This window comes from Symphalangus syndactylus, chromosome 4 (genome assembly GCF_028878055.3).
Source record: "Symphalangus syndactylus isolate Jambi chromosome 4, NHGRI_mSymSyn1-v2.1_pri, whole genome shotgun sequence".
Classification (NCBI taxonomy): Eukaryota; Metazoa; Chordata; class Mammalia; order Primates; family Hylobatidae; genus Symphalangus; species Symphalangus syndactylus.
Window position 1 is genome coordinate 150,523,963 of NC_072426.2, and position 27,226 is coordinate 150,551,188.

General features: G+C 39.4%; 1 protein-coding gene across 2 annotated transcripts in view; it reads left to right on the forward strand.

Moving 5' to 3' along the window:
- The first annotated feature begins 10,431 nt into the window (after positions 1–10,431).
- NEIL3 (nei like DNA glycosylase 3) overlaps positions 10,432–27,226 on the forward strand; it is a 58,065-nt gene continuing 41,270 nt past the window's right edge. The window contains exons 1-2 of one of the 2 annotated variants that reach the window (XM_055276471.2): positions 10,432–10,770; positions 23,306–23,430. In XM_055276471.2, the coding sequence (XP_055132446.1) occupies positions 10,615–10,770; positions 23,306–23,430 (281 nt within the window). In that variant the 5' untranslated portion in view covers positions 10,432–10,614. The remainder of the gene's footprint in view (positions 10,771–23,305; positions 23,431–27,226) is intronic. The other variant, XM_055276472.2, reaches the window with a different exon arrangement.

The following is a 27,226-nucleotide window of genomic DNA, read 5'->3' on the forward strand; positions in this document are numbered from 1 at the left end:
AGACCTATTGCTTTATCCTGTTCTAATGATCTTTTTAAAAAGCAAATCCAATCATGTCACTTCCCTGCATAAAATTGTTGCTTATTATTTTCAAAACAATATTCACATTTCTTAATATATCATAATAGATTACTCACAATCGGGCTTTGCTCATTTCTCTTGGTTATTTCTCTGTCTTGCTGATTTTTCTGGCTGCCCTCTCTTTCCATCCTCTTGAGAGGTGACAGCGTGTTGGCAGTCCTCACAGCCCTCGCTCGCTCTCGGCGCCTCCTCTGCCTGGGCTCCCCCACTTTGGAGGCACTTGAGGAGCCCTTCAGCCCACCACTGCACTGTGGGAGCCCCTTTCTGGGCTGGCCAAGGCGGGAGCCGGGAACCGGGAGCCGGCTCCCTCAGCTTGCAGGGAGGTGTGGAGGGAGAGGCGCCAGCGGGAAATGCGGCTGCACGCCGCGCCTGCAGGTCAGCTGGAGTTCCGGTTGGGCGTGGGCTTGCCGGGCCCTGCACTCCGAGCAGCCGGCGGGCCCTGCCGGCCCCGGGCAATGAGGGACTTAGCACCCGGGCCAGCGGCTGCGGAGGGTGTACTGGGTCCCCCAGCAGTGCCAGCTCACTGGCGCTGCGCTCGATTTCTCGCCGGGCCTTAGCTGCCTTCCCTCAGGGCAGGGCTCGGGACTTGCAACCCGCCATGCCTGAGCCTTCCCCCGCCTCCGTGGGCTCCTGTGTAGCCCGAGCCTCCCTGACGAAGCGCCGCCTCCTGCTCCACAGCGCCTAGTCCCATCGACCACCCAAGGGCTGAGGAGTGCGGGTGCAGGGTGTGGGACTGGCAGGCAGCTCCACCTGCAGCCCCAGTACGGGATCCGTTGGGTGAAGCCAGCTGGGCTTCTGAGTCTGGTGGGGAGGTGGAGAACCTTTATGTCTAGCTCAGGGGTTGTAAATACACCAATCAGCGCCCTGTCAAAACAGACCACTGGGCTCTACCAATCAGCAGGATGTGAGTGGGGCCAGATAAGAGAATAAAAGCAGGCTGCCAGTGAAAGGGGCCGGGCGGAGACGAAACTACACCGGTCGCGGTCAAGAGATCTTTATTGGAGGTATCGAGCAGAGAAGGAAGAGAAGAGAGGAGAAGAGAGAGAGCTGCTGGTGTGCTGGGTTTTACATCCCTTGGGCCTACGTGGGGTGGGCCCAAGGGAAGGTGGGAGATGCTTTTCTGATTGGCCCTCCTTTGGCGGGTTTGGACAGTGCCTGGTCAAGGAGGGGAGAAGAACCCGGAACCGGCGCCATTAAGGTACCCCTGTTAGCTAACAGCCCAAGCCAGCAGTGGCAAGCTGCTTGGGTCCCCTTCCACACTATGGAAGCTTTGTTCTTTCGCTGTTTGCAGTAAATCGCTGCTGCTCACTCTTTGGGTCCACACTGCTTTTATGAGCTGTAACACTCACCGCGAAGGTCTACAGCTTCACTCCTGAAGCCAGTGAGACCACGAACCCACCGGGAGGACCGAACAACTTCAGACGCGCTGCCTTAAGAGCTGTAACACTCACCGCGAGGGTCCGCGGCTTCATTCTTGAAGTCAGTGAGACCAAGAACCCAATTCCAGACACACTCTCGTCCTCCATATATTCTTGCAGTTCCCCTGAATATGAGGTTCCCTCCCACCTCCTGGCTTTGTAAATATCTTTTCCTCCATCCACCTAGAAAACACCTTCTATTCTTCATCTGATGAATTTTTACTTACTTCTCTTTAGGAGCCAGCTTAGATGTCTGAGAATCTAGGTCTCTTTCTCATGTATGCTCTGAGCACGTTACGTCAATTAGAGAGCTAGTGTTGGTTTCCTCTTTTGCCTGCACTAGGCTGTGAGTTGTTTAGATCTCTGACCATTATCTGTTTTGAAGAGTTTAACCCTCTTCCTGGAACATATTAGTTTTTGGGATGATGGAGTAAATGGTGGATTTCATGCCTCAACTTGAATACACTCTCTCGTGGCTGCAACTGAGGAAGAATGTTGCTCCAAAATATTAACGGGTAATAACTTGCTTTCCTATTTTAAAATAGAAAAGAAATTAATTCTCCCATTCTGTTGCATGGAAAGAACGCCTCAAAAAGAAATTATTTTGTATTTAGTCACTATTTAGTTATTATTTTTTCCAAAATTAAGGCTCATGCTCAGAAGCTATTTTTCTTAATATGTTTGAGTTTTTAAAAATTGAAAAAAAATCTCTTCCACCAAGAATTTGGCAAAGAAAGCTAGACTTAAACACTGCAATCATAGATTTCACAACACTATGAAAAGGCTAGGTATGTCAGACCAGTTTCCTGTATCAGGAGGGCACGGTTGATTTTGCAATTTAGGTTTTTACTTTGCAGGCGGGAAACTGTCACCTGGGCACTTCCAGCTTTCACTATGTAACAAAAAAACTGATTTGCAAAGTCCCAACATTTGGCGTATGCTCCAAACAATAAAAGTGTCAAAATGGTTTCTGTTGCTGTGCATTTTATTATTCTTCTGATAGTTGAATGTTAAAGTTTCTCTTAATGTTTAGAAACTGGAGCCTCTTTAGTAAATACCACTGAAAACACCTGCATATAATGCTTGCTAATGAGGTTTCCTCACTTCAAAGCTCAAATTAAGAGGGTGCTGAGAGAGGATGGATGCTATCTCTGTACCTTTTAAATATATTCAGGTAATTTATGTAAAGCGCCAAAATTAAAGACATTTCCCCCATGCTATACTTTCGTCACTCCAGTTAAAAATCTGCCCACAGACACTGTAAGAAGGATATAAACAAAGTTTTGCTACCTAAAATATGTGAAAACATAATATGCTAAAATAAGACTTTTGGATTGTCGTTAGTTCCCATATAAGGCTGACTAAAATGTTTTCTTTTCCTTTAAACCTCTTTTTTTAAGGTTGTTGCTAAACATATTTGGTTGAGCGCCAGTGTCACATAATTGATGTTGCTGCAAATATTTGGCTAAGACTACAGCTTGCCTGGTTGAATCCTAACTCTGTAACCTTGAGAAAGTGGTTTCACTGCTCCATGCCTCAGAGCTTTCATTTGTAAAATGAGGATTACAATAATAGTTCCAACCTCAGAAGGCTACTGTGAGGACTAAGAGCCACTATTTGCGCCATGTGGCATGATTCATGCCTATAATCCCAGGACTTTGGCAGGCCAAGGCAGGAGGATCACTTGAGTCCAGGAGTTCAAGACCAGCCTGGGCAATATACCAAGACCCTATCTCTAAAATATATATATATATATTTTAAATTAGCAAGGCATGGTGGTGAGTGCCTTTAGTCCCAGCAGCTCAGGAAGCTGAGGTAGGAGGATCACTTGAGCCCAGGAGCTCAAGGCTGCAGTGAAATATGATTGCGTCACTGCACTTCAGCCTAGGTGGCAAAGTGAGACCCTGTCTCTAAAAAAATAAAAATAAAAAGAGTCAATATTTGCAAAACACTCCAAACCTTTCCTGGTACATGAAAGCACTAAGTAAGCATCTGGGATTATTATTAGAGAAAACAGAGGAATTTTGTACTAAGGACTTTTCAAAGTGTTAAGAACTCAGCATGGTTCAGGGAACTCTGCCCACCTACTATCAGCAACTGTGAGATCCGTCTATTCCTTAATAACAATAAGCAAATAAGGGACCCAAACCACAGCTCTTCATAGCCTAAAATGCAGCCCTGGATTTTGGTTAGTAAATGTATTAAATACTTCTGTAATAAATCTGGGTTTCAAACTCAGTAAGAAGTTTTGTGAATTTGTGGGTTTGGGATCCCTACACTTGTTGAAAAATTTCAGTGGCCGCATATTATCCCAGGAAAATGAGTTCTATTTTCCTTGATTTGTGATCTTGACAACATAGTTCCTAAGAATCTTTTCAGTGTCATCTACCATTACTTACCTACCGGACACTTGTGCTTTAATCACTGTGCCCAAAGTACATCACATATTTTTCCATATTCCCCTTGCTTAGAATTCCCTTAATTGACTTTTCTACTTCACTAGGGCCCGCACTTCTGATGGGAACCATCTTAGCTTCCATCTCTTCTCTGATCATATTTGTTAGATTACGTTGCTTCTGAGTGATTGGTTTGTTCAATGAATTCTCCTAGTATCTGTATCATTTTTTGTACATAGCATTTTCCTTTTATTACATTTTTTTAATGCCTGTATCTCTAACTATATTGTAATTTCTTTGTATACAAAGACTCCTCTATGTCACGATGTACCTCAGGGCCTGGCTCTGTACCCCAGACAAAGCAAGCATGAAGTATATTTTTTTATTAATAAAATCATTGGAAGTAAAATTTATATTATTTTTAGCTACCATCCATCTCCTTTTGGCAAATTGTTACCCCTTTCAACGCTTTTTCCACTAGTATTATGTATTTATGTGCTGTATATTGCCTATTTGAGGTCTTGAAGAAAGCTATCTTTCCCAGTGTTTTGGAAATTTTTATTTCATCAATACTTACCTGTGTTGTTAGTGAAAAAAGTACTGATCCACGAGCAAAAAAATGTAGGTTATCTTAATAACGACTAACTTGAAATGAAACTGTTTCTTCATCTGTAAAATACCAAAGCTAATATCCTCCCTGACTACTATACAGGGTTATTGTGAAAACAAATACATACAAAATACAGTCATGTTTTGTGTGACAATATTGTGATAAACAATGGACCGCATATACTATGGTGGTCCCATAAGATTGTAATGGAGCTATTGCCAAGTGACATCATCATAGCTATCCTAACATCATAGTGTACATATCCTAACATCATAGTGTACTCATGTTTGTGGTGATGGTATAAACAAACCTACTACACTGCTGTCATATAAACATTTATGTACAGTACATAATATTTGATAATAATTGACTATGTTGCTGCTTTTTATATATACTATACTGTGCATTTTATTATTATTTTAGAGTTTACCCCTTGTACTTATTTAGAAAAAAAGGTTAACCATCAAACAGTCTCAGGCAAGCCCTTCAGGAGGTATTCCGGAAGGCATTGCTATAAGAGATGACAGCTCTATGCATGTTATTGCCCCTGAAGACCTTCCAGTGGGACAAGATGTGGAGGTGGAAGAAAGTGATTTGATGATCCTGACCCTGTGTAGGCCTAGGCTAATGTGTGTGTTTGTGTCTTCATTTTTTCAAAAAGTTTAAAAGTAAAAAAAAAAGGCCGGGCGCGGTGGCTCACGCTTGTAATCCCAGCACTTTGGGAGGCCGAGGCGGGCAGATCACCAGGTCAGGAGATCGAGACCATGGTGAAACCCCGTCTCTACTAAAAATACAAAAAAAAATCAGCCGGGCGTGGTGGCGGGCGCCTGTAGTCCCAGCTACTCGGAGAGGCTGAGGCAGGAGAATGGCGTGAACCCGGGAGGCAGAGCTTGCAGTGAGCCGAGATCGCGCCACTGCACTCCAGCCTGGGTGACAGAGCGAGACTACGTCTCAAAAAAAAAAAAAAAAAAAAAAAAAAAAAAAAAATTTAAATAGAATAACGATATAAAAAAAACAGTTTTGTACAGCTGTACAATGTGTTTATGTTTTAAGCTAAGTGTTATTACAAAAGGTTTAAAAAGTTTATAAAGTAAAAAAGTTACAGTAAGCTAAGGTTAATTTATTACTGAAGAAAGAAAAATACTTTTTATAAATGTAGTGTAGCCTAAGTGTACTGTGTTTATAAAGTCTACAGTTGTGTATAGCAATATCCTACGCCTCCCCACTCACCCACCACTCACTCACTGACTCACCCAGAGCAACTTCCAGTCCTCTAAGCTCCATTCATAAAAAGTGTCCTATGGAGGTGTACCATTTTTAAATCTTTTATACTGTATTTTTACTGTACCTTTTCTATGTTTAGATATGTGAAGAAACACAAATACGGCCAGGCACGGTGGCTCAAGCCTGTAATCCAGGACTTTGGGAGGCCGAGGCGGGCAGATCACGAGGTCAGGAGATGGAGACCATCCTGGCTAACAGGGGGAAACCCTGTCTCTACTAATAATATAAAAAAATTAGCCGGGCGTGGTGGCGGGCGCCGGTAGTCCCAGCTACTTGGGAGACTGAGGCAGGAGAATGGCATGAACCGGGGAGGTGGAGGTTGCAGTGAGCTGAGATCGCACCACTGCACTCCAGCCTGGGCAACAGAGTGAGACTCCATCTCAAAAAAAAAAAAAAAAAAAAAAAAAACACAAATACTTACCATTGTGTTATAATTGCTTACAGTATTCAGTACAGGAACATGCTGTACAGGTTTAGTAGCCTAGGAGCAATAGTCTATACCACGTAGCCTAGCTGTGCAGTAGGCTGTCCCATCTACATTTGTAAAAGTGCACTCCATGATGTTCACACAATGTCAAAACTGCCTAATGACAAATTTCTCAGAATGCATCCCATCACTGAGTGACGCAAAACTGTAATGTACACAAATGACTGCACATATGGTTGGTCTTATTCCCTCGGGAATACATCAAGATTACTGGCTTGTTGCTCTAATTACTGGCATGTCACAGGTTAACTTAATGTATTACTAATTTTCCATAACATTTATTTTAGAAGAGACCCTTGAAAACATCAAATCTCAATTCAAAAGAATGATATTAAAGGCCCCTGGGAACAGATGGTCCAATTTTTCAACCTTAAATTAATAATAATAATTCAATTCAACAAATACTTGAATATCTATTATATACAAAAAAAGCATCCTGGCTGCTATGGAAAGTATAAAGATGAGATCTCTTCTGTCTTTAAGGAATGAGGGTCTAGTCTAGAAGACCAAAATGTACACAAATTACTTTACCACAAGGTAAGTTTGGTAAGTTCTTTGGAAGAACTAACTTCAGAAGATATGAGGTTAATTCTGACTGTATTAATAAGGGTTTTTAGAGGATATCCATACAACTGGGGCTTAAAAGTTGGGAGAACTTGGCCAGGTGCGGTGGCTCACACCTGTAATCCCAGCACTTTGGGAGGCTGAGGTGGGTGGATCATGAGGTCAAGAGATCGAGATCATTGTGGCCAATACGGTGAAACCATCTCTACTAAAAGTACAAAAATTAGCTGGGCATGGTGGTGTGTGCCTGTAGTCCCAGCTACTTGGGCGGCTGAGGCAGGAGAATTGCTTGAACCCGGGAGGCAGAGGTTGCAGTGCGTGTTGGTGCATGCCTGTAGTCCCAGCTACTCGGGAGGCTGAGGCAGGAGAATTGCTTGAACCTGGAGGTGGAGGTTGCAGTGAGCCGAGATTGCACCACTGCACTCCAGCCTGGGTGACAGAGTGAGACTCTATGTCAAAAAAAAAAAAAAGTGGGAGAACTTCAGTAAACTGGGAAAAAGAGGAGGTATTAGAAACGTGAGACTAGGCCGCGCATGGTGGCTCATGCCTATAATCCCAGCCCTTTGGGAGGTTGGGGTGGGCGGATCACCTAAGGTCAAAAGTTCGAGACAAGCCTGGCCAACATGGCAAAACCCGGTCTCTACTAAAAATACAAAAATTAGCTGGGCGTGGTGTTGGGCGCCTGTAATCCCAGCTACTCGGGAGGCTGAGGCAGGAGAATTTCTTGAACCCGGAGGGGGGCGTTGCAGTGAGCTGAGATCACGCCACTGCACTCCAGCCTGGGAGACAGAGCTAGACTCTGTCTTGGAAAAAAAAACAAGGTGAGAATAATAGCATAAGCCAAAAAACAAAAGGTACAAAATATATTCTGGGAATAAGTACAATTTATCTTAATTTTGTAGAGTATTCATAGTTTTCAAAGTGCTTTCACGTAAGCTATGTTGTGTATGGAAATTAAAGCAATCATATGTGGGTGTATAGAAAAAGTATTATTTATTGTCCGTATGAAGAAAGTGAGTTTTGGAAAAGATAAATGACATATATATATATAGTTATCAAATAGCACGATTTAATAAATTCAGCAAATTTACTAAAATTAGTAACTTGTACTTAAGAAGAAATTGTGAAGGTCCCTCTGGTAAGAGTGCACAAGACAAAATGCAAGGAGGATGGCAGTTAGCAGGATCGTGACATAGTCCAGCTGAAACGTAGCAAGGGTCTGCACTAGGGTAGGCTTGCTTGCAGTGTTGTGGGCTCTTTTTACAGACAATGTAGATACACAGTGTATGCGAGTTTGCTTTTGATTGGATGTAAGAAGCGAGATCAAAGAGATATACCAAAGGACTCAGAGGCTAGTCACATATAAACAAAATCTGGGCTGGTTGCAGTGGCTCATGCCTGTAATCCCAGCACTTTGGGAGGTAAGGCGGGTGGATCCCTTGAAGTCAGGAGCTCAAGACCAGTCTGGCCAACATGGTGAAACCCCATCTTTACTAAAAATACAAAAATTAGCCAGGCATGGTGGTAGGTGCCTGTAATCCCAGCTACCTGGGAGGCTGAGGCAAGAGAATTGCTTGAACCCAGGAGGTGGAGGTTGCAGTGAGCCAAGGTCAGGCCACTGCACTCCAGCCAATAAAACAAAACAAAATCTGACTCGGCCTTTCAGTCACACCAGTGAAATCTCTTAATGCCTTCAGTGTTAGTCCCCAACTCTTACTAATTAAAGATCGTATTTGACCCAAATGTGCGCAGTACACAACACCTTAAAGAGAAATGAGGTGAATCAGATAAATAAACAGGTTGATATTTTTTAAATTTGTCCACAAGCTCGTTGATATCCCTCCCTTCAAATCAACAGCTTAATTCCTCTCCCCTTGTGTATGAACTGTATTTAATGACTGGCTTCTAATGAATGGAATAAGGAGTAAGTTATCATAATAAACTAGGTAATAAAGGGCAACTAAGTAATAAAGGGCATTGCACCTTTCTCTTTGACTTCTCTCTTGGATCACACTCTCAGCTGCCATGTCATTAGAAGAGCTGGGCCGCACTATAGAGACACATGAGGTGAGAAACTGAGGCCTCCTGCCAACAGCCATGCAAGTGACTCATCTCGGAAGTGGATCTTTTAGCTACAAAAAGCGTTTAGGGCACTTTAGCCCTGGCTAATATTTTAACTGTAACCTCTGGAGAAACGCTGAGCCAGGATGACCCTGGCTAGTTAGACTATTGCCAAATTCCTGACCCACAGAAACTTTGAAATAACAAATGGGATAATTGATGAAGTAACAATAAATAACTACTACAACGCTGAAAGAGGAGAAGGTATATAGGACTTTTCTCCATCAAAGGACAGAGATTATTGAATTGAACAAGGGAGTAAAGTACAAATAGTCCTGAAATTGATCCAGCCAACTTTTGACCACTAATCTCTCCCTGCAAAGAGAAAGATTTAATACTTTTCAAAATTTCAAAGTCAAGTCTTCAGTATATTCAAATTCAAGTCTCTAGTATACAGATGCTCCTCAACTTACGATGGGGTTACGTCCTGATAAACCTGTTGTAAACTGAAAATACAGTAAGTCGAAAATGCCTTTAATACACCTAACCTACCAAACATCACAGCTTCATGAAGCCCTCCATAAATGTGCTCAGAACACTTACATTAGCCTATAGTTGGGAAAAATCACCTAACACAAAGCATATTTTATAATAAAGTGTTGAATAATTTATTGATTACTGTACTGAAAATTAAAAACAGAATGGCTGTATGAGTACTCAAAGTACAGTTTCTACTGGGTGTGTGTCACTTTTGAACCATCATACAGTCAAAACACTGTTACGCTGAGCCATCCTAAGTCAGCAACCACCTGTGTATATGCTCTCCTGGTTTAACTGCAGTGCAGTGCTATGCTTATGAAATCACTTAGAAATTGACATTCTGTTTTAATGTGTTGTATTTCAGTTTTCAAAAAAGAATACACTTTATAATTTACAAAACTATATGGAGTCATAAACTTCATAGATTTATATGTAGATGTGAATCTTTGGTTAGGGTTGTCGGTAAATTTGAAAAGCTACGCATTACCCTCAAATTTATATAAAGCTCTACCTTTAACAAAGCAATTTTATATAGCTTTCATCTTGGGGCGTCCCCTTACAAAATGGATGCGTGGACTTAGGTAGGGCTCACTTAACTATCTAATAATGGAGTTTTCAAATATAGACACTAGAATATATTCTGCTGTTTGTTCCAAAAACCCTCTTCTTCATTTCTCTTATCCCACCCACGTCCAAATACAGCATACCAAAAACAGAGCCAAAAAGAAGATTGTCTGTGACATATCTGTCCTGTTACAGACAAGGACAGATTAAGAGGACCAGAACACAAAATGTGTGCATACTAAGTAGCTCAAAGACAAGGGAAAAACTTTAACGCAAGGAAAATAAATACATTCAGAGCTTTCCAAGTCCCGATTTCTTCTGCTTTTACAGTTCAGCCTAGTTAGTCGTCCTCCGCCCCCGCCCCATGCGCGTTTGTTTTTTCTTAATAAACCCACAGCAAGACCTAGGGCGGGGGTGAGCCACAGCGCATGCGCCGTAGGGAGCGCCCGCAACAGCTAGGGTGCTGTTTGGGCGGGGCCTGGGCGGGGCCAGACGCGCGCGAGATTTGAATTTCCTCTGCGTGCAGTCAGTGCCTACGCAGAGGTTGAGTTGCATGGCGGTATTCTCACCAGGCCCTGCAACCAGTGGGCCACGGTGCCGGCCACAGAGATGGTGGAAGGACCAGGCTGTACTCTGAATGGAGAGAAGATTCGCGCGCGGGTGCTTCCGGGCCAGGCGGTGACCGGCATGAGGGGAAGCGCTCTGCGGAGCCTGCAGGGCCGCGTCTTGCGGCTCGCAGCCTCCACAGCTGTGGTCTCCCCGCAGGTGAGCTACTCCTGTAACAGGCCATGCAGTCAGCAGGGGGAAATGGAATAAAGAACCCATCAGGGTTCCAGGATTTAAAGTGTCATCTTTTTGCTCTGGCGCAGGTTTCCTGGGGTCCTACCTTTCACAAAGTTTATCGTCACTTTACTGTAGGCAGAAGTCGGTCCTAGCGCGCCTGCGCAGGAGAGGAGGACTAGCATTCTGGGCTCTAGCTGCCTGAGCAAGATGCCCTAGGGGAATCCAGTGAAGGTGTTTTATCCGAGTCACCTTACTTAACTTCCTTATGATACTCACATGGTTTCCCATGTCTACAGCTGCATTTTTTACTGTTGATGTTATAAAATCTCTGCTACCTCTGATATGTTTTTTCGTCCCATTTTAAGCTTTTAGTATAAAATTCTACTTGCTTGCTTGCCTAATCTGCAATTGGTAAGTATATCACAACTAGTATATAATTCTAAAACTACAGGTAGAAAACTTAGCACTAACTTCTCACTCAACTTCATCTTGCCATCTATTTAAGGGGCAATGAAACCCAGTTCTGGTTCCCTTAAGTGAATTCATTTCTTTTTAAAGTAGACTAGCACAGCTTCTTGCCACTCAGGCATTCATTGCAGACGATGTGGTATTCATTTGGCCAGAACTTGTACTAAAAATATTCTGATTAAGGCATCGTGTTTTAAAAGCCCTTTAGATGTGTAGATGATTGTATTTCATGCCTACGTGCAATATTGTACTGTATTTCAATTTCTTCTGCAAAGCTTCCTCACAGCCTTTGGTCCTAGAAGAAAAAGTTGCTTGCTATGAAATTAGCATATGCTTACAACTTGAAAGAAATGAGGTTCTAAGTCTAAGAAAATATATTTTCAAACTTGGGAAAAAAGAATAAGTTTTACATCTCCTTCCAGTTGCCGTTTTGTTTATTTTGATTTGATATGCTAGTAAGTACTCTGTACCTATTTTTTTTATTATTGTTATAGTGTTTCTAAAATCATTTCAGGGTACCACAGAGATGGATTTTAGATGGTTTCTTAAGAATATTAATTATGAAAATTACTCATTCAACAAAATTTTGAATACTCAAGGCATCTAGGGAGCAAAAACAAATACTTCCTCTTTTGGAGCCTATACTTTAGTTGGGAAGATAGAAAGACATTCATTAAATAATCGCCTAAAGAAATATAAATTAATAAGTTCTGTGAAGGAGAGATAACATGGTTCTTTAAGGAATTGTAGGAAGATCAGGGAAGGCTTCCCCAGGGAAGTAGCCAAGCTGAGGTGTGGGCCGGGTGTGGTGGCTCACGCCTGTAATCCCAGCACTTTGGGAGGCCGAGGTGGGCAGATCACCTGAGGTTGGGAGTTCAAGACCAGCCTGACCAATGTGGAGAAACTCCATCTCTACAAAAATAAAAAATTAGCCAGGCATGGTGGTGCATGCCTGTAATCCCAGCTACTCGGGAGGCTGAGTCAGGATAATCGCTTGAACCCAGGAGGTGGAGGTTGCAGAGAGCTGAGATCGCGTTATTGCACTCCAGCCTGGGCAACAAGAGCGAAACTCTATCTCACAAAAAAAAAAAAAAAAAAAAAAAAAAGTTGAGGTTTGCAGGGTGAGTAGAAGCTATGCAGCTCAGGGATTGGAAAAGGAAAAGACTGAAAGAAAGCCAGAGTAGACACTGCCCTCTCATTTAGGAGACGACTGCAGAAATCCAGGTGACAAATTTGGGGTCAAGTGTTGGTGGTGGAGATGAAGACAAGAGAATCACTATTTTAGAACTAAAGATGGGAGGGCTAAGCAATGGATATGACATGAATATACTTAGGGATATCATCATTTACATCACTCAACCACAACGTATTTTGTGTTAGGTTTTGTGCTAGCTCCTGCGGATACAAAGATGAGTAGGATGTGCTTTCTGCTGTGAGAGTCTGACCTAATGTTTTAAATAAATATCACCTCATTGGTATTTAGGAAAAATAGCTTAAACATTTCCTTTTAAGTATTGTTGTGATTATCTCTGATGGTAAGGCATGAGATGCTTTTACATTTCATTCAGTCATGAAAAAGGATAACCCTATGATAAAGGATTAACCTGATTCTACAGATGAGGCATATGAGGCTCAGAGTGAGTTTAAATAAGGTTGCCCAAGATCACATGGCTAGTAAGGGGCTAAACCAGGGTTTGATTTTTCTTTAAAACTCCAAAGCCTACCATCTTAACCATGCCATAGCTCCTCTCAGCCATAAAAGATTCAGTAGGATCTTTATTGCTTTTTTAGCATACAGTGGTAGGAACACCATAATGCTCAGTATGTAGTAGTGGTTATTTATTAAATAGAAAAGTGCAACCTTGGATTTTTGGCTGTGTCTACCACCATTTTTAGTTTTGTTCAGTTGAGTCAATTCTCTTATATCTATTCTGATAATTCTCTTCTAACAGCTTCTATGGCCATGTTTGGATTGCACAAAAGAGTGCAGCCTGATAATATAATACAAATGCTTCAGTAATGGTTAGGCAATTATTAACATCACTTGGCAGCAATATTCAGTAAGTTATACCCCACACATAAAAAGCCTGGCATTTAAAGGTATTATTTTTGATACCTTGATAGAAAGAGGCGTTAAAAATTGGAATAGGTCTTTGTGGTTAGGATCAGGAATCTGGTTCTGTGGACACTGGATTTTAAAATCAATATGGAAGGAATACATACTTTGAGGCTGTTGGTAAACTTCTAAATAATTTACTATGGCTTCATTTTCTGGGCCTTTGATCTGAAAAAAAAAAAAACATAACCTTTTGTAAACATGAAGAGTCTTTTGCATTTTAGAGGGATCCACAGTAAATTTCATTAAAACATGGTAGGTTGTCACAAACCTCTGGCAAGATCATTACTGTAACAGATGATCCCATGTCTCCTAGGCATTTATGCCAAAGAGTTAAAGCTATTTAAATGTTTCTGCTACTGGCTTGAAATGATTAGTTTTCACAAGGCAGCATTTAAAAATAATTTAATAACTGCATACTGCATTCTTTACAGTGCAGTAAACATGGAAAAAGTTACTAATGAGAGCTAAAGAAATATTTTTTTTTTTTTTTTTTTTTTTTTTTTTTGAGACGGAGTCTCGCTCTGTCGCCCAGGCTGGAGTGCAGTGGCACAATCTTGGCTCACTGCAAGCTCCGCCTCCTGGGTTCACGCCATTCTCCTGCCTCAGCCTCTCCGAGTAGCTGGGACTACAGGTGCCTGCCACCACGCCCGGCTAATTTTTTTGTATTTTTAGTAGAGACGGGGTTTCACCGTGGTCTCGATCTCCTGACCTCGTGATCCGCCCGCCTCGGCCTCCCAAAGTGCTGGGATTACAAGCGTGAGCCACCGCGCCCGGCCGAGAGCTAAAGAAATATTTAATGGGCATTCAAAATAAAATGTTTAAACCTCAGATAATCATACCAAAAAACAAACCAAAAAACACTACTTCAGTAGCTATTGCCATAATGAACTGTTACTCTGTCATATAGCATTCCTCTTTGTTCCAGTATAAAGTTTATAGAGAACACACTTGAATGCATGTCTCCCTGTGACAACTGATCCTCATTTTGAGAAAACCTAGCCATAGACGATCCCAGCATCTGCTAGTCATGGATGTACTATATTATTTTTCTGAGTTGTGATCCACTGTCTTGTCAGCATAAAATTGTGCAACAGTGTAAGCAAATTGCATAAAACTCTGCTGGAGATTGTGGAAACTTATAGTAAGAAACAATATTGGAATATAAATGAACATATCTGGTTAATGAGCTTTGAAGAGTCAATCCTTTGATTTTAATTGTTGGATGGATACAATATTTTAGTGAAATCATATTTAATCTGCATGTGTTTTCAATCTCACAAAACAGGATATGAAACAGTTTATAAGCATTTTATTTGAAACATGGTCTGATTATTTCCATCACTCCTTAAAATTTGATACATGTATTTAATATGCCAGCTATTTATCTTTATATATGCTTCACAGTGTCAGGAACTGAGGAGACATTTAATAAAAGTTGAATGGATGGAGAAGAGCAAGGTTTTGAATAGTGCAAAATGATTAAAGATTTAGAAATACATTCCATTTGGAATCTTTCACTATGAGAATGTGTATATTTTGTTATGCATGTTATATGAAATTCCTACTACCAGAATATAAACCATGTAGTAAATTTTCCTTCTTAAAAGTGGGGAAAAAAAATCGTGGCTCATTTTATTGCCATTATTTAAAGAAATGAGCTAATCTACAGAGATTCATTTTCCAGCAAAATGAGGCTCATTTCTTTAAGCATCTGAAGGGGATTTCTACATAATTTAGAGAACATGCATTATATACTTCCTTACCTTCTTAAATGGATACTGATAATGATTTCTCCTTAATGACTCAAGATCATTATTATCGGTATCCAGAATCCTATGGAATCATGAAACAAGGGATAACAGAGAACAGAAACATTCTTATAAAGGAGGAAAAAGGGGAGGTGATTTTCCATGGCCATTGTAACTTTTTATCCAAGATGAACATATTCGGTATGCTGTAGAGAAAAGAACATCTGATCATCTTGATTTTGAATTCCCATTTCTTTGTTGCTTCCTCGTCTGGGGATGCTTATTGTCACATCTTAGCTTATTTGGTCAGGATTAAATTAAGCAGCATATAAAATTCTTAGCTTAGTGCCTAGCAAAATAAACACCCTGGGAATTGTTCCTTTTTCTTCTGGATCAGAGCTTTCTCACCAGACCCATTTATCTGAGGAACACCCTATTTTTATGAAGGGTTTGTAATCATTTGGTGCCTTCAGATAAGGTACAAAGTCTTTAGTCTCTGAGTAAGTGCTTGAAGGTCTTGCACTTAGAAAATTGTAGAATATGTTTTTGATGAATGGGCCTGAAGACCTCTATTTCAGTGTTTAGAAATCACTTTAGAATTATATTCTTTGATGACTTCGATTGGTATATAAGTGATCTCTGATTAAAAAGTGTTGTAGGCTGGGCTCAGAGGTTTACGCCTTGGGAAGCCCAGGCAGGCGGATCACGAAGTCAGGAGATTGAGACCATCCTGGCTAACACGGTGAAACCCCGTATCTACTAAAAATACAAAAAATTAGCCGGGCATGGTGGTGGGCGCCTGTAGTCCCAGCTACTCGGGAGACTGAGGCAGGAGAATGGTGTGAACCCAGGAGGTGGAGCTTGCAGTGAGCCGAGATCGCGCCACTGCACTCCAGCCTGAGCAACAGAGCGAGACTCCGTCTCAAAAAAAAAAAAAAAGTGTTGTATTGGGGGGAAAAGTGTGTGAGGAAAAGAGGAGAGAGTATGAAAGTAAATATGGTATTTTCTTCTCTATAGGGAAAATACTTAACTGCACTAGAGTTGAAACATTTATTTATGGAAAAGTCTTATTCTGCTCTGAAAAGTTTATCTTCCTTGTCTACCCATGGATAGGCAGGATAAATGATAATCAGCAGAATAAATCATGTGCTGTCTCTGAAAATATATGTTGTTTTGAAGATTTCACATTATTAAGCCACTTGAAAATAGGAAGGTGAACCCTTCTCAATCATACTTAAAATTGTGTCAAAGGAGATTTTCATCTTTATTTCAGAAAAAAATAAAAAGGATGAAATGTTCAAATAATACAGTAATGGATTATAAGGGTCAACATGAGAAAGTCAAGTGTATATTGGACAATTGTGTATAGTCATAGCAAAGATAACAGGCTTATGGAAATTAGTTTTTGAATTTGGGCAGCAAAAGCTTGTAGAGAGAAGTGATAACCCTAGATTCTATGGTAGGACAAGTGAATATCTTATAAATCTTAGGTTTATTGCAAAAGCCTTGCCCAGTTTGTACACAATAGCTCTTAAAACAAGTAGAGCAAACCATTACCGGTATACCAGAATTTTGCCTTAAGATGGAGTTTTAAAAGAACAGTGAAAGATATATGCAGGTGCTTGCAATGGCCAATCGTAAGTTGAAAATTTTATTTTATCCCAAGTATATTATCCAGAGCTGATTATTTTAGAAATGATAGAGTACCAGGAATCCGCTGACTTGGGTTAACCATCTGCATGATAGACAACTGAATAAAAAAATCTTGATGTGTCATTTCAAAACCAAAATTAAGCACAGTAGTACCACCTATCCACAGAAGGTGCATTCGAAGACACCCAGTGAATGCCAGAAACCATGGATAGTATCAAACCCTGTATATGCTATCTTTTTTCCTATACATACAACCTATAGTTGTATGTATAGGAAAAAAGTTTAATTTATAAATTAGGTACAGTAGGAGATTAATAGCAATAACTAATAATAGAACAGTTATAACATTATACTGTAATAAAAGTTAATGTGGTATCTCTCTCTGTCTTAAAATATCTTATGGTACTGTACCACGAGTAACTGAAACTACAGAAAGTGAAACCTTGGATAAGGGAGAACTACTGTATTGGATTAGATCTTTTTAGAGCAACAATTTAAATGCTAAGTAAACATGTCAAATAAAAACCAGGCATTCTAGGACTGGTTGCCAAACACAGAGGAACTCCTCCCTAAACCTTCCCATATGGTTCATTTAATTTTATGGGAAATTTTGGTAAGTAGAGTATTTTACTTCCATTGTAGCTTTTAGTAGTCATGAGAATTTGGTCCTCCTATGTTTAAATCTCACTCCATGACAGGTAATTAGAAAATAAGATATTGGGATGTTAATGAATTTTAAAAGGAGATTAGGTAGATGGTAGAGTAGAAGATTTTGCCAAGATATCTTGGGAAAAGTCAAGCAGGATGGGGATGGTGGGAGGGGAAGCAGTGAATGTATATTTTAAAGCCACACTTGGTTTTCAGAGCTAAAGGGGAGAAATGCAAGTCACAGACAAATAATAAGTCAGTATAGTAAGTACTATGACAGTGGTTTAGAAAATACTGTGCGAAATTTGGCAGGTAGAAAGCCTCAAGATTATCCTACTGTCCAGGCGGGGAAACCCTAGGCCCAGAGAGAATTACAAACTATATATGTGAGCACGGAAGAGGTTTTACTAACGTTTTATTTTAATACCCAAATACCATGGGGTATTAAAAAAGGAATTCTTAAACATATTCAAGCCAAGGTCATATAGCATCTGTAGCTAGAATAGTTTCTGCTTCACTGAAGTCATTTGATATTTTTAGGTTAATGTTTTTCTATAAGTTAATATTTACCTGTGAATTCCTTTACTTGCTTTTCTGTCAACATGTATGTTACAATATTAACATTCATCAGGCGATAAACATCTTTTTTTCAACATTGGTAATTTCAGAGTTTTCATTTTTTAAAGATCATATTGTATGTTGTTTTTAATTGCAGAGAATAGGGTAAAACACCAGTAGAGCAAATAAGACATGTATTACACCTTTAAGACTTTAGTTGGAGGTTCTCTTTGAGGCTCTGTCAGCTAGGACAATGTATTTCAATGTCCATTGACAGCCATGTGAAGATATATAATGGTCTCATGCATTTTAAGTATATTGGGGACTTTGCATTTTTGACTCCTTTTCCTTTCACAACAGAATTTATTTACAAGGGAACATATTACCTTTTTTCTTGTTAATAAGTGGCACGGTAACCATAAGGTTTGAAGCACTAGCCACCAAAACTTTGTTTTGCTAAATGGCCACATCATTTTCCACAGTTAGAACTTTCTTTTTTTTTTTTTTTTTTTTTTTTTTGAGATGGAGTCTTGCTCTGTCACCCAGGCTGCAGTGCTGTTGAGAGATCAGCTCACTGCAGCCTCCACCTCCTGGGTTCAAGCGATTCTCCTGCCTCAGCCTCCCAAATAGCTGGGATTACAGGCATGCACCACCAGACCCAGTTAATTTTTGTGTTTTTAGTAGAGTTTTCATCACGTTGGTCAGTCTGGTCTCAAACTCCTGACCTCAGGTGATCCGCCTGCCTCGACCTCCCAAAGTGCTGGAATTACAGGCATGAGCCACCATGCCTGGCCACCATGGTTAGAACTTGCTAAAATCTCTGATAGATGACAGTAGATTTGCAGATATAGATGTCTGTTCCAGGATAACCTCTGATGCCTTGAGGCATAAATCCTGGAAATAATAAAAACTTTTTTGAAAAAAGCCTATCCCTCAGCATTGGTTATGAGGGATGTTTCAGCCGTTCTTTTCATAAATTGTACATGGAACCATATTCCCCACAGTGTAGGTTCTATAGAATCTTGAGGCAGGATCTTATAGGCTCATTTACCGCATAGGAGTTCCCTGGGGGAAAATCTCTGGTAGAAATCAGGTTGGCTAGTTTTGAGTTTCTTCCTAATAAATATTATTAGGAGTCCTAAGCATTTTAATATTGGGGTAAAAAGAAATTGAGGTTTCCATTAAGAACCCTTACTTTTGTCAGTTTTTTCCTGTTTGTTTTTTCAGTTGATCTCACCTGAAATGTATGTCATATGGTGGTTTGAGGTTAAATGGTACAAAAAATTTTACACTTATTATTTTTGTAAGTATTTTGGTTTGCCAATTACAACAAAACTCAATGGGGCAGTACTGCTGAATTAGATTTGGGCGTTTTGATAATGGGGCAGTTGTCTTCATGGAGTAGAAAACTTCCCCAGGAAATTGGCAGAGTTTTCAGAACTGATAGAGTAAAATCAGAAAATCTATCTACTACTCTTCCTCTTGTTCTCTGGGCGTGGCATAGCAGGGCCTTTGCTTTGTCATTCCTTTTGCCTGGATCATGGCTCACTTATTTAAAACTTGCCCACATTTCAATTCCTTGACGAAATTATGACTGCTCCTTTAAAATTGCAACCTGTTGCACCCTCCCCCAATCTTGATCTCTCCTTTTCATCTCCATCTCTTTCCCGAATGTTCTAACATACTGTGTTACTGTGTTTATTGCCTACTCTTTTTCCTTGCTAGAACATAAACTCCATGAGGGCAGCTGGTTTTAGTTGTTTTATTTATGGATGCATCCCGAGCATCTAGAACAAGGCCTGACACATAGTGGAGGGTCAGTAAGCTTTTCTAAAATGAGTTTATCCAGGTAAACAGCCATTTTTAATGGGGAGGAGGATCATCTTTCCAGATGTCATGTGCCACTTTTGTTGTAGACAAAGCCAAGTGAATAACATGAACTGTTACAGGTGTTGGCTTTTGGAGTTTTTAAATAAATGGTGTAAGTTCTTGTCAAAGCTGTTAACTTGGTGATGTGAGCAGACTTCACATGAGACATTTGGGACTCATGTACTATCTTATTAGGTGTTGTGACAGCACTGTCTGTTTCAAGGTTGCTTCTCTGTCTCTTTGCTAGTAGCCATTATAAAACCTGGTAAAGTCAGAACTAAGTAGAAGAATGAAGGTCCAGGTAGGGAGAAGACAAGTAGTGAGTGCAGGCCAGTCAGATGGTTTCCCATCTTGGAAGAAGGGAAGAGAGCCAGTCAGGTGCAGTGAGAAACAGTGATGTGGCAGCTGACACAGAATTTCGTCTATCTAATGATAGATGTTGAGTTTCAGCTTTAACTTTTTTAAATTTCTTATTTTTAATTACAGTAGGCTTTTGGGGGAACAGGTGCTGTCTGGTTACATGGATAAGTTCTTTAGTGGTGATTTCTGAGATTTTGGTGCACCCATCACCCGGGCAATGCACACTATACCCAATGTGTAGTCTTCTATCCCTCACGCCCCTCCGTCCCTCCCCCCAAGTCCCCAAAGTCTAATGTATCATTCTCATGCCTTTGCATCAGATGTAACTTATAAAACTTAAAGGGGTAAAGGAGATTAAAGCACAGGAGTGGCAGTAGTAGCAAATTCTTTCCTACCGAGGAAGCAGGGAGCGCTACTATATATGAGAGAGAGACAAGGGTGTGTGTGTGTGTGTGTGTGTGTGTGTGTGTGTGTGTTTGTGTGTGTAAAATGGGGTAACATTCATCACCTGGCCTCTGCTGGGAGCTCTAAGAAAAGCTAGAAGATTTCACAGGGTATGGCTAAAACAAGTTGCTAGTAAAGAATATTGGAAAAAGATAAGAGATTGTTGACATTGGAGTGGTGGGGAAACAAGGCTCTGACCATTGACTTATAAATGAGCGTTTAAAATGTTAATAAGAACTTAAATCTGAGATCCTGAAAATGTACAACCTAATCTATATTGAGACAAAGATCTATATCTGCTTTGTATATCATCATCTTAAAAGTGTCCTGGCAAGTTTATAAGAACTTTTTACATACTGATTGGTTGTCATGGAAACCTACCTTAAAACCCACTGTTGTAATCTATACTTGGCCTGAAGTGTATTTAAGTGACTTAAAGTCTCTTGTTAGGGAGAAAAGCATCAAGATTCTTGGTGTTTCTCAATTCAGGGCTCTAAAAGATTGACTTATATAAAAACAAGGCAAATGTGTTTTTTCCTCACTGAGTACTCAAGCCTGCCTTCCCAGTGCTTGATAATTATTGATAGGTACTAGAGTTCATCCCAGAAAGGGCAACCAAAGACTGAGCTTTGAGGACATGGTGGCATATACCTACAGTCTCCAACAGGTTCTTTTTTTGTGATTTGTGCAGAACAGGAAGTGACTGCTGTCTTTTTTTTTTTGAGACGGAGTCTCGCTGTGTCTCCCAGGCTGGAGTGCAGTGGCGCAATCTCGGCTCACTGCAAGCTCCCCCTCCTGGGTTCACGCCATTCTCCTGCCTCAGCCTCTCCGAGTAGCTGGGACTACAGGCGCCCGCCACCATACCCGGCTAATTTTTTTGTATTTTTAGTAGAGACGGGGTTTCACCGTGGTCTCGATCTCCTGACCTCATGATCCACCCGCCTTGGCCTCCCAAAGTGCTGGGATTACAGGCGTGAGCCACCGCGCCCGGCCTGCTGTCATTTTTAATTACTCCTGTGCATTTAATTTACCTGTCATTCTAAGCCAATGATTGATTCTCCAGTTCTTAAACAAAGGAGGGATATATAAAGCCAGTTGCCTGAACTTTAGAAGTTTGGAAAATTCTGGCATTGACTGTAGCTATTTCAACCTTGAATGGGTTTAGTGGAAGAATCGTGTCTTGTCTCTTTTTTTTTTTTTTTGCTTTATCTCCCTGTTATCTCTCTTTGAGCTAAGTACTGTGATTGTATCTTAACAAAGACCAATTTAGTGAAATAAAGAATAGAGAGGACATGCCATCTTAAGCATTTAGAATGACAAATTTCTATAAAACCAAAAGTTTGAGAATCACTGAACAATATCATTTCACTCTAAATTGAGGAAAAATTGTGACTTGTTTCTAGACTCTGTATCTAAAGCTGTTTTATAATTATATCTTGACATTTCCCCACTCCCAGTGCCCACCAAGGTTTCATTCAGAATCTTCTGAGGATCCTTAGGCCCACTTGAGAAAAACACTAAAGAAGTTAGAGGTAAATGAGGATATTACCTTAGACTGAGTTAATATGTAGATGTACTTCTGTGTACTCTATTTTATCTTGTATAATAATTATGCATGTCTTAAGTTTTACATTTTTTATAACATTTTGAGTTTAAATAATGTTTATAAAACATATATAAATAATAAAAAATAATGACATAAGAAACACCAGTATACATAATGCTCAGTTTAAGAAAAACGGCATTACTAAACTCTAAACCAAACTCCCTTTCTTTTCTTCTCCCACAGAAGAACCTACATTTTATATTTTTGTTTTCTATTTAATTCATGTTTATAATTTCCTCGAATATCTTATAGGATTCCGCCTATACGTTGTCATTCTAACAATGTATTGTTTGGTTTTGCAAGGCTGATGGGGGAAAGGAGAATATGAGTTTATTTTTTCTTTATTCTTAACATTGTGCTTGGAACAGGACAGGTCTCAAATTAGATTCCCTCACTCAGGGGGCCCCAGGTTTTTATCTCTGATCTCCTGCACCCTCACAAGATGCGAAAATTGAAGCTCTCATTCCTTAGTTTCAATCAGTGCCCTTAGGATAGATGCTGGTTTCACAGCTCTCCCTACTACTTCTCAGGGGTCTCTCCCACTTTTAGTTTTTGACCTTTTATTATTTCATACTAGCTTAAAAGTTCATCGGTGCGGTTAAAAATATTTTGTTTTCATATTTTATCATCTGTCATTTGTAGCTGTTTTTATCTGACCACTCTTTCAGGGAACTTGGCTGTATACTTCTGGAAATGGAAGAACCTACATTCCAGTTTTTAGTTTTAAAACATTCGTGTTGTATTCCTGTGCTTTCTTTTCGTATGCACAGAGCTATATGGTCCTGGAAGAAACTTTATTTTGATTGTCTACCAATTACTTTTTTTCACTTAATTTTTTTGGCCTCTCTCTCTTTAAATGACTGCATAGTAATTTGACAAAATGTATGTAAACAGCCGATTACATTACATAACTTGTTGGAGATTATTCTTCTGATTGGAATGCACCTGGGCATGAAGTAATATAAACACATTTAAGAATTAAATTATAATGTTGCTTAGAGTTTGTGTGTGTGTGCTTATGTGTGTACATGTATTTTCTACTAGGCTGCTGCACTGAATAATAATGATTCCAGCCAGAATGTCTTGAGCCTGTTTAATGGATATGTTTACAGTGGTGTGGAAACTTTGGGGAAGGAGCTCTTTATGTACTTTGGACCAAAAGCTTTACGGTAAGATAAGCCTGTACGATACATCTTATCTCTCTATGTTTAAAGATGCGTAGAAGGCTAGATGGAGTTTGCCGGGTGTCACATTTCATCGTATAGGAAGTACTGTGTTTTTAAGAGGGCTCCAATATGAGAGGTTGTGATTCTATCATGGAAATCAATAAACAGCAGAAGAATAAATTCTGATGTCATCATTACTTGGAAGACAGTCATTTTACAGGGCTTCCCAAGATGTATTAGAGCAATACATCTGTTTTGCTAGTCCCCAAGCTCCCTATACCACAAATCTCTCCTTGTTTTTACCAAATGCTTATTGTATTCAGTGACATCGGTTACTTTATATTTGTGACAGGCCCTAGTTTGGTTTAAATGTATCACTTGATTTTTAAATATTTTTCTGGCTTCCTGCTTTCTCTGAAGCCTTGAATGGAATTTGGAAATTTACTTAGAGAATGTAAAAACTTTCCAGAGAAATAGCAGGTTCTCCATTGTTTCACAGTTCCCATGGAAATTCATGGCTAATATACTGGCAGAGAAGGACTAGCAACCTACTCCCTTTGTTGACTTAATGATAAAAAAGTCAAAATATATGTAATTGTGATGCATGATCACATATTTAATTTTTGCAGGAAAATGAAAGCGGCCTTTGAGTTAATATGTCTACCCAATCTCATTCTGTCTTTTCTGAGTTTAGCCTAAGCTTTTGCCAACTGTAAAAATTGATACTGCTTCCTCGAATCAGTTTTAGTGCTGTTTAAAGATACTGACCACAGTTATCACCTTTTTCTTAAAAGAAAAGACCTGTTCCTGGACCCCGTGCTAACCAAAGGTGAATAATTGTCACAAAGAGATGATACTATATGATTGTTCTTTATTGCATCTCATCTACCACATATTTAGAGTAATCCAAGGTTTATGTAATTGCTTTTCCTTTGAGGCGTTCTCTTTTCGTTGTCAGCAGCTGCTGTCCTTGGACAACATTGTCACTTCATGGTTTTTCTTAGTCTGGAATTGATAACATCAGCATATGCCGAGTTGTTCATGCAGTAATGATATATTGCAGGTTACATTGCTGCTGTAGTAGATTGATGTGATTGAAAACTCGTAGCTCTAGATAGAGTAGTACACAATGGGATCTATGCACGATAGTTGAAAACATTGATATGTTATTGATTCTCTGGTGTTAGGTACAGATTTATTTCTGTAAGATGAGAGGGGGTTTTTATCAAGTGCTCTCCACCAGACTGATAAGGGGGATGTCATTTCTCAGCACAGGGCTGTCAGTAAGTGTTCCATGAAGTTCTAAACAAGGACAATCACTTCTTCAAACTCACTGAACTAGTGCCCTCCCTGGAGAGTACCTATGTCAGTATATGGGTGGGAAAAATGCAGTGGCTTGCTTCCTTTCAATTTCCTGCAGCCGTAACAACTATTGGACGTAACAATTCAAGGTCAATGGCAGATCTGCTGTTGGAATCTGAACCTAAAATCATTTGCTCCCCTTTCACAATGTAACAGGAGTTCAAAAAATGTACTTCCAACCTGTGCTTCTTAGAGGAATGGATAACTCTCTCAAAGAAATGTGATCTTTTTGTGAGGCTGCAGGTCTGTGCACCTGCAATAGAAATGTAGTCTTCATTTTTGACTTCTGCCTCCCACCCACCTGGCTCGTCTGCATTTGATAGAGCATATAGCAGGGAACATGTTTAAAGGTTGCTCACAGTTTTCCCTTGATACCCAACTTTTCACAAGCAAAATTGCCCGCAAAGTTTAGTCATAAAAGTATGTGCATCTCACAGGTTGGGCCATGAATCTCCTGGGATTCATCTGTTCAATCTCCTGGGATTCATTTGTTAATGAAAGTAGAATACAAGCATAGCCCTTTAAAAGAATCTGCCCTGTAAAAATCCACACATCAGAAAGATACAAATTGGAGAGTGATTACTTCTCTACCTACTAAGTGATATATTCAAGTGCTCCTGATAGTGCCAAGGAATACTAAAAATTATTTGATATACATTTATTTTAGGAGCACTATTGTGGTGTTATGTGTGATTAATACCTGTACAACTTCTGAACACTTTCCAGGAACTCTTCAACTAAAATAACACAAACGTCACTTGAAGTTTTTGCTATAAATGTAACAAGTACTCAGTAGAGAAAACTGAAAAATAATGAAAATAAGTGTAGGGTAATACATTCTCAATCCCACTACCAGATATAATCTTCATTAACTTTGGATGCATACATTGCCACATTGCCAGTATAGTGTGTGCAGATATTTATATGCATGTTCATCCAGCTGCACTCACACTTAAGCTATCATTTTAATCAAAATGGACATAGCTGTTGCATTTTGGACTAAAATTTAAAAGATAGATAAAGAAATATATTTTTCCAAGACCCTTTGCTGTTTCAGTTTGTGATTTACATGACTCTGGCTTTTGCAGTTACATGTGCTCAGAGACCAGAAACTATATCTGAGATATTTTGGAGGCTTTGCCATTTTAGAAATGCCTTATACATGATTGATTTTATAATTTATTGGGGTTTAAGTATGAACCTTAAAACAGTTATGCAAGAGATAATATAATGATTCTTTTTAGTTTGCTGAAATGTCTTTATTGAATCCATCATATATTACTTATAAAAGAGTTTTACAGCTTCAACATAGTTTCTGTACTGTCATATAACATGTTAGGAGAAATAGAAGTGTACTTTTTCTCTATATAATACTTTAAGATTCATTCATATTGTTTGAAGTATCAGTGGTACTTTCTTTTCTTTTACTAAGTAGTCTCCCATTGTATGAATGTACCATATTTTGTTAACTCATTCATCAGATGATGGACATTTGGATTGTTTCGTGTTTTTAATATTATGAATAAAATTGCTATGCATATTCACATGCATATGACATACATGTGTGGACATATATTTTCATTTCTCTTGGATAAATACATTGGATTAGAATTTCTAAGTCATTTGGTAAGCATATGTTTGACTTTAAGAGGAATTGCCAAACTGTTCTTAAAAGTGGTGGTACCATTTTACATTCTTACCAGCAGAGTATGAGAATTTCAGTTACTCAGCAGCTTTGCCGGCACCTGGTATTGTCAGTCGTTTTAATTTTAGCTATTCTAATAGGTGTACAGTGTATCTCATTATGATTTTAATTTTCTTCTCCCTACTAACTAATGATATCTGGTGCAATGTGCTTATTTTCTGTTTGTATATTTTATAGGGTGATGTGTCTATTAATTTTTTCCTTTTTTATTGGATATATTTTTGTATTATTGAGTTATAGTATTCTATACATATTCTAGATGTAAGCCATTTATCAGATACATGTTTTGCAAGTATTTTCTCCTAATCTGTGGCTTTTCTCTTCATTTTCTTAACCATGTCTCTTGAAGATTAAAAACTTTTAAGTTTGATGAAACCTAATTTATCAAATTTTTTTTCGTGGTTCATTCATAGTTTTTGTGACCAGTCTAAAAAATACCTGCCTAATGCAAATTAATCAACATTTCATTGTTTTCTTCTGGAAGTTTTACTGACTTAGCTCTTCTGTTTAGGATTATGTTCTATTTTGAATTCTTTTTTGTATATGGTACAAGGCAGGAGTTGAACTTTGTCTTGTTGCATGTGTATTTTCCAGCACTATTGTTGACAAGATTATCCTTTCTCCCTTGAATTTCTTTGCAACTTTGTTGAAAATTAGTTGACCATATATGTGTGTGTCTATTTCTGAACTCTCCATTCAGAAGAATATCAGATAAAATGATGTTCTTTTATC